The following is a 12,766-nucleotide window of genomic DNA, read 5'->3' as shown; positions in this document are numbered from 1 at the left end:
ATGAACACACCCAACACCACCGCCCAAAGCTCCCTTGCGCCCCTTGGTCATCGGTCTCACCCTCCTCCCAGGCAACTGCCCCTCAGTCAATCCCCACAGCTGAGCCAGCTTACGCTTCGTGAAGCAGCCCAGGCACACTTCATGAGTGCATGACGGGGAGAAAAGAGCCCCAAAATTTATACTGTTAATCTTCCTCCCAGACTTCCCCCAAAGGGACCTACGGCCTTTTACCAAAATATCAGGCCTTTCGAGGACTACTGAACACTGGTTTTGAACTGACACGATTTCAGATGACCCAAAACCTCCCTGTGGGCCGCTAATCAGAGTAGAGGCTTGTGGGAGTCAGGTGATCAGTGGTGTTTTAGCGTCGTCCCCTCTCACAGTGGGTTCAGGGGTCCCCAGCTGGGGGTTATTTCTGCAGGTCCAGAATGCATAATTGGAACAGACGTACCCAGCAGCCGGCTGAACCCCCACACTTGGTTCCCTGACCTACGGAGTCAAGACAATTATGGCTGGAAAGACCAAGTGGAAGCCATTAGAAATGTCTCTACATAGAAGAATAGTAAATCAAAAGCAATACTTCATTTCTGGGGTATTGCCGAGACGAGTGCCACCATCAAAGACTTGAAAGATGCCAGAGTGCTGATCCTCACCACATTCCCATTCAGCTCGTCTATCTGGCCTATGCAGAGGACGGGTGAATCTCGGACGATAACAGAGGATTCCTGCAAGTTTCAACCAGGTGGTAACTCCAATGCAGCTGCTGTTCCAGATGCAGTTTCACCTCTTGAGCATAGGAATACATCCCTTGGTACCTGGCATGCTGCTGTTGATCCGGCGTATGCCTTTCTTCTCCATCCCTGTGCACGAGGCCACCAAAAGGAGTTGCTTTCAGCTGGCAAGGCCAGGAATGTACCTTCGCTGTCCTGCCACAGGCGTATAGCAACTCTCCAGCGCTACAGCATCATTTGTTTTGCAAAGATCTTGATTACCTTTCCCTTCCATAAGATTATCACACTGATCCATTCTATTGACGACTTTATGCTGATTTGGCCTAGTGAGCAAGAAGTAAAACCACTTGTGTGTCAGAGGGTGGAAAATAAATTTGACCATAATTCGGGGGCCTTCTATCCTTAGTTATTTCTGCAAGTCCACTGGTGTGCAGGAACGTCAAGATAACCCTTCTAACGTGAAGAATTGGTTGTTGCATCTGACCCTTCCTATGACAAAAAAGGAAGCACAAGGCCTAGTGGGCCTCTTTGGAGTCTGGAGGCAACATATTCCCCATTCGGATGTGTTACCCCGGCCCATTTACAAAGTGACCTGAAAGGCTGCTGTTGAGTGGGGACTAGAACAAGAGAAGGCTCTGCAACAGGTCCAGGTTGCTGGTCGAGCTGCTCTGCCACCTGGACCATATGACCCAGCAGGTCCAATGGTACCTGAGGTTTTGGGGGCAGGTAGGGATGCTGTTTAGAGCCTTTGGCAGCCCTGATAGGTGAACTGCAACATAGGCCCCTAGAATTTTGGAGCAAAACCCTACCATCTTTGGCAGATAACTACACCCCTTTTGAGAAACAGCTACTGGTCTGCTATTGGGCCTTAATAGAGACTAAACGCTTAACTGTGGGCCCCCACGTTACTTTTGTCCTGAGACTTAAAACTGAGTGTTATCCGATGGACGAAGCCATGCAGTTGGGCATGCACAGCGACACTCCATCATCTCATGCAGCCGTATGCATGAGACCAGGCCTGAGCAGGCCCTGAAGCCACAAGTCAGTTACATAAAGAGGTAGCTGAATGTCCACGGCCCCCGCTCCTGCACACTGCCTTCTCTCTGCCAGCCTCACAGGGAGCTCCCTACGGCAGCTGTCAGGGGATGAAAAGATGCGGGCCAACTTTACAGATGGTTCTGCGTGGTAACGCAGGCGCCGCTGGAAAGCGGACAGCTGTAGCACTACATCTCCTCTCTGCGACATCTCTGAAGGGCAGCAGCGGGGGGAAATCTTTCCAACGGGCAGAGCTTTGAGCAGTGCACCTGGCTGTTCATTTTGCTTAGGAGAAAAGACCAGACGTGTGATTTTATACCAACTAACGGGCTGTGGCCAATGGTCTGACTGGGCGGTCAGGGGCTTGGCAGGAACATGTTCAAGAAACTGGTGACAAGGAAGTCTGGTGGGCAAAGATATCCAGGGAAGAGGCGTCTGGACAGACCTCTCTGAAGGGGAAAAAATGCGAAGACATCCGCGTACCATGTGAATTCTCATCAGAGTGACGTCAGCAGAGGAGGATTTTATTGATCAGGGGACAGAACGGTCTGCTCTGTGGATACCAGTCAGCCTCGTCCTCCCGTCACCCCATCGCCACCCGGTGGGCTCCTGAAAGAGACAGCTGTGGTGGCGGGGATGGAGGCCACACATGCACTTCTACTCACCAGGACGGACGTGGCTGGGGCTGCCACCGAGCACTCAAAATGCCAGCGGCAGAAACCAACACTGAGTGCCCACTATGGCATCGATCCCTGGGCCCAGCCAGCCAGCCGGCGGCAGACCGACTACAGTGGACTGCTTCTGTTACGGAAGGGACAGCATTTCATTCTAGCCAGAACAGACACTTCTATTCCACACAGCGTTGCCTCGGAAACCCACCGGTCTTACCCTGTTCCACACCAGGTGGAACATGGCTTGTGATTTGTCTTTGTTTGGAGATTAGGTATGGTACAGGGAGATGCAAATGGCTGCCAAGTTGACAAGGGGTGAATTTGTGATGATTAATTTTTGAGTGTCACATGATTGGGCCATAGGTTGCCCAGATTAAACATTTCTGAGTGTGTCTGTGAGACTGCTTCCTCACGAGATTAGCATTTGAATCCTCTCCTTAATGTGGGTGGGCACCATCCAATCCATTTAGGGCCTGAATAGATTAAAAAAAAAAAAGAAAAAAGAAAGAAAAAAGGAAAAGAAAGAAAGAAAAAAAAAGCAGAGGGAGGATTCAGTCCCTTCCTGCTTAACCTGGATACTGGGCTTCTGCCCTGGGAACTACCGGCTTTCCTGGGGCTCCAGCTTGCAGATGGCAGGCCGTGGATGTCTCAGTCCTCATAATTGTGTCCGCTGATTCCCTGTAATAAATCTCCTTTTATATGTCCTTTTGTTTCTCTTTCTCTGGAAAACCCTAAGATAGGCTCTTTATTTTTAGCCATTCTAGGGTATGGTGGTATCTCATTGTGGTTTAATTTGCATTCCCCTAAAGTCTAATGATGTTGGCCATCTTTTCCTGTGCTTATTTGCCACCCAGAGATTTTCTTTGGTTAATTGTCTGATTAAATATTTTGCCCATTTTAAAAAATGGAGAGTTTTTTCACCTTGAGTTTTGAGAGTTCTTTACACATTCTGGATACCAGTCCTTTCCGGGTATGATTTATGATTGAATCCAAGTCTGTGGCTTGCCTTTCCATTCTCTTTTTTTCTAAACAGTTGCTTTTGAACAGCAAAAATCTGATGGAGTCCAACTTATCAACGCTTTCTTTTGTGTCTTGCACTTTTTGTGTTGTATCTAAAAAACCTTTACCTAATTCAAGGTCGCAAAGATTTTTCTTTCTGTTTTCTTACAGAAATTTCTATAGTTTTAGATTTTACATTTAGGTTAATGATCATTTTTTAGCTAATTTTTCTACATGGTGCAAAGTATTTCTAGAAGTTCATTTTATCCCCTTAAGATGGCCATCATTTATTGAAAAGACTATCTTTTCTCTATCAAACTGACTTCGCGCCTTTGTTAAAAAAAATCAGTTGCCCATATCTGTGTGGTTCTGTTTCTGTTTCAATGACTATTTCACTGAATATTTGTCTATCTTGATACAAATATCACAGTGTCTTAATTATTCTAGCTTCTAAGTCTTGAAATAAACTTAAGACTACTTTTTCAAAGATGATTTGGCTATTCTAGGTTCACTGTATTTTCTATAAAACCCAGGTTATCAATTTTTAGCAAAAAAAGAAAAAAATTCCACTGGGATTGTAATTGTGTTGAACCTATAGATCAACTTGGATAGAAATCACATCTTAAGTGTACTGAGTAGTTCCTGCTCACGTGTGCTTATCAACACTTAACTGAAGGAATACTTGAGGGGTACCTTCTGCAAAGCTCTCAACTTCTCTCTCTCTGCAGCCCTCTCCTCTCCGACCCCCTGCCCTCCAGCTCTGCCTGCCTGGGTCTTCCTGGACTCTCAGCTCCGTCTCAGCTCTGCCTGGCTCCCCTCCCTGCACTGAAGCCTGGACACCCCTTGAAGGCAGTAAGCTGGGCAATTGTAGGGCTCGCCCCGTGCACCGCCGTCTCTCAGTGCTCACTGTCCTTCATTGCTAGATGATCAATGCCTTCAACATTGTTCTTTCAGATATTTTTCCCATTTTAAAAATTGTTTCAGGCAGGGAAGTAAATCTGGTTCTTGTTTTTTCATCTTGGTAAGAAGTCCCAATTTTTAATTTTTAATGTCAAATCTGTTCTCAAAGTTATACAGTTAAGTAAAAACAGGACAAAAACATAACTAGTAAGTAATATAATGTTTTATCACTGTTGTTTGTTTGTTTATTAATTTACTTCATTCCAAAAATATTTATTGAATTCTGCATAGTAACTGAGCTGACAGGCACCTGAGCACACAATGTTGCGGATCAAAGCCAGGCATGCCCTTTGCTCTCACAGAGCTTACAATCTAGTGGGACAGACCGACATTAATCAAATAATTATAAGCAAAAATGTAACAATACAATTTCATAACCGCTATGAAGGAAAGTAATAGAATGATGCTAAGATAACCTATAAGAGGGTGACTTTATGGTATTTGTTTCAATTAAGCCTATGCACGTAAGATGAAAAATAACACTACTGTTTATGTTAAAGTCACAAAGAAATTATAATATGTATATAGTGGGAAGAAAGTGTCCATCAGATAAACTTTAATACACCATGTGCTTACTAGGATAAGAGAACATGCCAATGCTTTGGAATACACAAAGATTATGGCCCTATCCCTATGAACCGTTAAGATCTATCTGGGCACATAAAATACAAAGAAATGTAAAGGTTATCTATCTACATCTGTATGATTATAAATGGAAATTAGCCACTGAAACATAACTTTATCTATCCCCATTCAGAAAATCATTTTTTTCCATCATCTGAATTACAGAAATTTGACCATTGCCTTTGTGGTAACAATACATTCATTTTATTTTGTTAAGTCTTACCTAGAGATCTCAGCCTGGGAATTCTTCTCCCCATCAACAGTGAAAGGAGACGCTCCAGTTAGTAACTCATACATTAGAACACCTAAACTCCACCAGTCCACTGCCTACAAAACAACAGTGATTTCACTTGATAGAATATTAACTAATGTATAATTTATAAGAAAGAAAAAAATGAACAAAATAAAGCTACCTATTTGGAATATAGTTTTAACAAAAAGATTTTGTACGTAGCTTTTTGTGCAAGGAGTATTAAATTAGCACATGCAAGAAAGATATTTAGAAAACAAATATCCAGGTATCCTCAGAACATAATTTAAACATTTAGGCTGTCAATCGATAAGATAAAAGTGTTCTAATTATTTTCTAACCTAGTAATGGTTTTATTTTGGTTAATTAAAAAAGTTTTTCTTTAAATTTAAATTAAATTTAAAAAATTTTAAGTGAAATCTTTAGATTTATGATGGAGGGGAGAAGTACTGATTAGCATTTTTAATAATTACATAGTTCCAATAAATAATATAAAATACTTAAAGAAAAAAATGAAAAAAAAACATCTAAAGGTGTGCTTTTCACAACCACCTAAATCAATTCCTCTGTGATATAACTTATCACATATATCTAATAGTCTTAATTTGTGGTATGAATGAGATTTAAAATAATATAAAACAAAATGTGATCTAAATTGAAAACCAATTTGTAAATGTAGTTACCTGAAATGAGAACACAGCAAATTACATACAATTTAAAGAATTCTGATGTATTGCAAATTGTTTCTTTTATAATTAATGCAAATCAAGATTTCAATAATGGTTGAATATAACAGCTTATGCCAATGAGACATTAACTGGATGCTAAAATTTCAAACTCTCTGCTTCCAAATTTCAGAGCCAAGGTTTTAGGGAAAAATGATGCAAAATTTATGAGCCTAGAGCTATTTTAAAGGAAATACATAACAATGACATATAAAACAGGATCAGCAGATTGAAATCACAAGAGTGTGTGCAAGCAGGCACACAGTGCTGAGCACTTTGCATACATTACATCTCATTTAATTAACTCAAAGCCCTCAAGGTATTCCATGAATTCCCACTGACTCAGCTGTAGTTTGGACCTCAGGTATGCAGAAATTCTAGCAGTAATACACAGTTTTATTTCCTAAAAATTGGTTTCATTAGGTCAGAGAAAGTAATTTTCAAATTTTAATAGGTATAAATTGCTTCCAAATTTCCCAATAGTTTCAAAGAATACCTTGAAGCAAACTAAACCAGCAATTCAATTCTTTTATTTATTCAAGCAGTTCTACGCCATCTGAGTCAGGACCCTCAGGACATTCCGCTGCTGGATTTCAATTGACACTCTTAAAATTGATACAGCTCTACAATCAGATTCCTAGTCATGAAAACTTAAAAGAACAGGATTTAGATATGTGGTAAGTCATTAGCAAACATTCTCCACACTTAAGATATCTGGACTGTATATATAGGGTTTTGAAAGGGGTTGAGGGAAAAAGAAGGGTGAGGAGCAAAAATTAGTCAAAATCCCTTATTTGGAGAAAGTTATTAATAAAGTACTGAATAAGCCTGTTCCTTTTAATACAAGAAGAAAAATTACGGTACCTAGATTTTATAACATAACTACTTAGAAGGCCTCCTCACAGCCTCCATTTTGTATACACAAAGGAAAGTGAGCAGAAAAAAACCCGAGCTCTTTAGAGGGCTTAGGAAAACAAACAGCCTCGCTCGAATGCTTAAAAACAATTATTTTCTTTCTCCAGGGATTCTTACAATGATTACTTCTGTTGAAGAGATAATCAAGAAACCCTTCAGTATATCTACAAAATTAAAAGCAGAAATTGGGAATAAGAAAATAGCAAAGACTTCCTTTTCAATGATCTCTTTGAAAGTAAAAATCAACTAAAGGTGAAACAGTCAACTATGTTTTGTATGTTTTTCTAACAAAAAAATCAACAATGCCAATAAGCACTGTCCAAAGTCCTTCAGCAGGACGCAGTCGGGAACAGCATGTGGTTTATGCATTCGGTGACCCCTCTGTACTGCACTGTGGCTCAGCTGTGTCCTAAAAGCTGAGGTCCCATGCAAGAAAAAATGAATGGCTCTTGTTTTAAGCAGAGTTACAACTGGTGCTTCGCTCAAGATATAGACTCTTTTAATGGAAATAACGTAAAAATTATTTGAAGAACTGAATGTTACTCTATAAAACAAAAAATTATCCTCACCAATAAAACCTGAAAAATGGGAACTCTAGAATGTCCTAACCTTTCTATTATCTTTTTCCTCCAAAACACTGGATATCACAATGTTTTCATGTATAGCAAAGGGGAGAGAAAAATAAAGGTAAGACAACACCAGAAAGAAGACTCTGTTGAAGAGACCGTGCCTAAGTTATTAACTGGGATTCTTACTATACATTTTATAGAGCTATATAAAGAAGTGTCAAAAATAGCACATACCTTGTCGTGTCCCGAATCTCCCCCTCTGACAATATCTGGTGCCATATATTCAATAGTTCCACAAAAGGAATATGCTCTTTCAGCCTTAAACAAACAATCAAACAAAAAGGGACTTGATTTCAAGCTAGTATGACAAGTGACAAGAAGAGCAAGTTCATACTACATGTCAGTGGTTGAGGTTAATTACCACATAGAGCGAAGTGACACAGTGGCAGACTCTACTTGACAGGTCCTCTTCTCACCAGGGTGGACCATCACTTACACAGTATGAGCCCTGGGTAAGTGGAGCCTGCCCGTGCCTGCAACCTACCATCATTCGCTCACCCATGCACCCTCCCTTCCACTCATGAATCCATTCATTCTCTTTCTTTTCTGTTTACGTGTAGATTTCAATTGTTTTTTTTTAATCTTTCTTTTCTGAAAGAATGCAAATAGTCCTAGTAGGATAACATGAACTATCTAACACTGTACTATGGATAGCTTTATTTTCAGATAGGCAAGATTGGGAAAACACTAGAAAAACCTGGAGGGGGAAGGAAGGCCAATTGCTAAGAAGGGGAATAAGGAACCCAAAGATAAAAAAAGAAGCAAAAAAATTTTTCCTACCATACCATCTTGCCTAGGTTTGCCACTGCTAATAGTTTAATGATGATGAACAAACTGTCTTTTAAAAAAAGAGGTTTTCTCTTCAAGTCAGTTCTTTATCCTTTGTAGAGTTTTAAAAATAGCTTGTTTTATATATTAGCTAAAAAATTAGTTTTAAAAACTAAAACAATTTTTAAAATAATCAACTGTGTCATAGGACACATCCCAATGTGACAAACATCTAACCTGTAATGCAGATATATTAAATAGGGATAAATAATTCCTCTGTAATAATATACATTTGTATCATTATAACAAACTTTTAAAGGCACTTTGGTGCCATTAAAATACTTTTACAAAATTATTTTAGAGGAAGCTTTTCAATTTATACTTGACTCTTCTTCCACTAGTAAGGTTTAAGAAAAATAAGTATTCCTCTTATTTACCAATTTTTAACATAAAAAACACTATTCTAAAAATGTTATAGAAGTGGTAGGAGTCCACTACTCTGTTGGCTGAAAGTTAAGCCCCTAAACAGTGAATGTCATAAACTTATTTAAATACTGTAATAATAAATGTATTAAAACTACTTAAATGTAATATATGTATATAACTAAAAATAAGATATAGTCTATAATTAATTTCTTTCTTTTTATGTGCTACCTATACTGAAAGATACTACCCACCTAGAAATTTAAAGAAATAATTCAATTATGCACAGATCTGCAAAAACATTTTTGTTACCTGGCAGAATGTTATTGAAGAGCTAATATAAATCACACATCAAATGTTTTTCTCTCTCTGCTTCATCATTTCAGTACCAAACGCTAATTTTGAAGAAAAATTAAAGCTAAATAAATTTCATAGAAACTTGTGTATAAAAACTAATGAATAATTTTTAACATTTTGTTAGACATGCTTAGAAAAAATGTGCACATTAGAAAGTATTAATCTATTCACTGAATTATTTAAAAAGAAATGCTACAAAATTAACTTTTTAAAAAAACTCAAACTTCATAAAACTATTTTTTAGTTAATATACTATTTATCATACAATAATCCTTTCTTTGGATATTAAGCAAATATCACTATATAGCTGACATGGAGAAACACAGAAAAATCACTAAGCCATCTGTTTATTGCTTACTCTCATCTTAAGGCATCTTGAGAACATTATATGCTAAATCAAGTTTAGGTAAAAGCAATTCTCCAAACTGGTTTATGAGTGAAAAGATAATGGGTTTCAATTTATTGACTTTCTAGATCTTTATTTAGAAAACTATAAGCAAATAAATATTTTCTTTTCTTTTTTAGCAAATATTCATTTTCATTTTCATTTATAGGCAACTCCATGTCACAAACCATTTTGAAATCACACGTATTTCCTCCTAAGTATGAGGCAACGATTAAATTTGACAAATTGAAAGTCATGAAAAGCGGCATTCTCTTCTTCAAAACCCTAGATATTCGTAAGTTTAGCGTAAAAAGGGTATGAATCATACGGATTTTATTGATTATTGCCAGAAAGACTGCTGGTGTCTTACTTATCTGTCAACAAGAACCATGCAGCTCAGTTCTGTACTGTTTCGACACAGCCAGAGCTGAGAACCACAGTAAGTGCTGGAATGTATTTCCCCCACCTTCAAGCTCTCTTTTTACTCACTTCAGCTTTTCTGGTTTTTTTGGGTTTTTTGGTGATTTTTTTTTTTTTGGATGAGGGAGTAGTGTCTACTTAATTAATATATGATTATTTATCTGCTAGAAATTCTAAGAGACAGCAACATTAAAGCTTAAGTGTTGGGAAGTCCCAGTCACTGATGAATAACAGTAAACAAGACAATGCCTTTCTTAAGGCTCTCATGTTTTTGCTTTTTTTGAAAAAACAAAACAAAACAAAACAAAACAAAACACCATCATTTGAGCCCTTTGCAATTCTGCACCTGCTTCTCTTCCTCCACCTCAATGCCGCAGTTACTTCTCCTGGGTTCTAACTTCCAGATAATTCCAATAATTCTACCAAGACAACAGCCCGAGGCATGGTGGGGGGGCAGGTTTCTGGTGGGAGGCGGGAAAGGCTGCAGGGTCATACTGCATGCACTGTGGTACAAAAAAGCTGGGACAGCACAGCTAAATTGTACTGTGGTTACTGTTCACTGTTTGTTCAAAAACAGAATCCACCTATTTAGAATTTAAGTCCACACTATTTTACAAGCAACATTACTTATTAAAGTTAACACAAAGTTAAAATATTGTGCATGAGGATTTGTTTGAATACAAAAATAGTAAAAGCAGTGTGTGTGTGTGCACCATTCTGGCCGATAATACAGAATATTGTTGTGCTTAAGTGGTCAGCTGATCAAAAAGGCTTCATTGTTTCTTAGAAGAATCAGATAACACTGGGTTAGGGAAAAAAACTGGTTTCCTTCTAAAGACGAATCCGAATAGGAACTCATCTGCCAAACTCTCAAGTATTTCTCAATAAATACTAGATTAAATAATTTCTAGTTTTTCTTTGCCAATGTTTTATCCCATTCTTATCTGCTCATTACAGAAAAATTTGTGAGTTAAATGTAAATTACCAATGACAAGTTTTTCTACATCCTGTATTTTTTCCCACCCTAATTTTGAAAAATCTCACAATTACCTAGAAATGTTTGATTTTAAATAAACATTGGGTTGCTAAGTACCCAAGACAGTGCTCTAACCCCTAGAAAAGGCAGCCCCAGGTGCCAGTCCCTAGGAGGGCACTGAAAACCAGTCAGGCGGGCGTATGACCGGTGCCACGCTGCCCAAAAGGAAGGCAGGTCATTTGTTTCCAGGCCTCAGCAATCTCGAAGCGTGAGTTTTGATACTTTTATGAAGACAAAAGATGAGGCCCTCTGCTGAAATGGGGTGGACTGAAGTTTACACTCTGGCATAAACCTTGGAACCTAAAACAGCTGAACCCTAGTAAATGTGAAGACTAGAAAAATAAAATTCACCCACTTGCACAGGTTTGTTTCAGTTTGGGTCCTAGCTTTAAAAACAAACAAATAAGCATTCCTCTTGTGAAATCAAATTGCTAGGTTTGTATCTCTCGTAGATTTGGGGCATGGATTTATTCTCTCCCCATGGTATCAGGAAAGTGGGAAAATCTGGTCCAATGCGGTGATACTCTGGAACACAGAACAGAACCAGAGAAATTCCCACAAGTTGGCTGGCCCAGGATTCACACTGATAAAGCCCTGGAGGCATCAAATGACTAAACCAGTAAACTAGACTCAATAAATACAACACAAAGGATTACTTTAAATGGTAGACAAATAATTTATAAGAGACCAATATGTTGTAAAAGAGGAAAGATATAAAGGAAGTTAAATATCCATGTAACAATACAGCAGCATAGGAAAGATAAGAACGATATGAAAAAGAATAGAAGAGAACTACATAAATGAAAAAACATAGCAATAAAAAATAGGCAGCGTAAACAGAGTAGACACAACTAAAGAGAGAATTTGTAAAATAGAAGATATATTTGAGAAAGTTCTGAATGTTTCAAGAGTCCCAAGCAAACTAAATAAAAATATATTCAGAGCTGATGCATTTCTATTTCTCGAGTAGTGGTTGTAAGAGTGTTCATTCATTAAGCCATACTTTTGTGTTTTATTTTACAACAAAAAGATATTTTTAAAAACCTAGCCCATTCATTCTTATATATAAATAATTACTGGATATGCAGGGCAAAATAAAGGTATATTAATACAGAGTTTACCATTATTCACTGATCCTTGCTAAAAAAAAACACCTAAAAGGTGCACTTCAAAAATAAACTGAACTCACAAGAAGAGTAAGATGTAAGAAGCAACAATGAGCAGAGAAAACAGGTAAACATATGAAAAAATCTAAACTAGTATTGAATTTATAAAATAAAGATAATAATTACATATAGTAATGAGTAATTTGAAGAAATATAAAGTGGGACTAAAATAATAAGTAACAACAATATGTAAAATGAGATGGATAATTGAAGCTAAAACACTTCAATGTCCTTGGAGTAGTCCTGACAATCGTGGACATAATGGTTGATTTTGGACTCTATTAAGTCATAATGTAAGTTAAAAATATCAGGGTAATAACTACCAAAAGGACAGAAATAGAATATATACGACTTCTAGATCATTAGGGGGAAATGAAATAAAGTAATCTTAATCATTTAAATAGAAGTCAGGAAAGGAGGGAAGAAAGCAAAGAGAAACTATGATAAAAAGAAAAACAGTAAGAAGAAAAAAGATATATAAAAATATATCAGTAATCATAATATACAGATTTAACTCACCAGTTAAAAGACAGAAACTCTCTGGATCAAAAACAAAATCCAGCTATATGTTATTTATAAAAGGCACACCTAAAACATAATGACAAAGAAATATTGAAAGTAAAGAGATGGAAAAGATATATCAGACCAGCACAAACCAACAGAAGGCTGGAG

General features: G+C 37.8%; 1 protein-coding gene across 2 annotated transcripts in view; it reads right to left on the bottom strand.

Annotated features, from left to right (window-relative positions):
- The window catches only part of RPS6KA5 (ribosomal protein S6 kinase A5), a 123,611-nt gene that overhangs the window by 29,047 nt on the left and 81,798 nt on the right, over positions 1-12,766 (bottom strand). For both annotated transcript variants that reach the window (XM_054567148.1, XM_054567149.1), the window contains 2 exons: positions 7,714-7,797; positions 5,244-5,347 (listed from right to left, as the gene is read on the bottom strand). In XM_054567148.1, the coding sequence (XP_054423123.1) occupies positions 5,244-5,347; positions 7,714-7,797 (188 nt within the window). The remainder of the gene's footprint in view (positions 1-5,243; positions 5,348-7,713; positions 7,798-12,766) is intronic.

This window comes from Pteronotus mesoamericanus, unplaced genomic scaffold, assembly GCF_021234165.1.
Source record: "Pteronotus mesoamericanus isolate MK-2021 breed Mesoamerican mustached bat unplaced genomic scaffold, CSHL_Meso_final contig_182, whole genome shotgun sequence".
Classification (NCBI taxonomy): Eukaryota; Metazoa; Chordata; class Mammalia; order Chiroptera; family Mormoopidae; genus Pteronotus; species Pteronotus mesoamericanus.
Note: the sequence above shows the minus strand (reverse complement) of the source record. Positions and strands in the feature narration are given on the sequence as shown.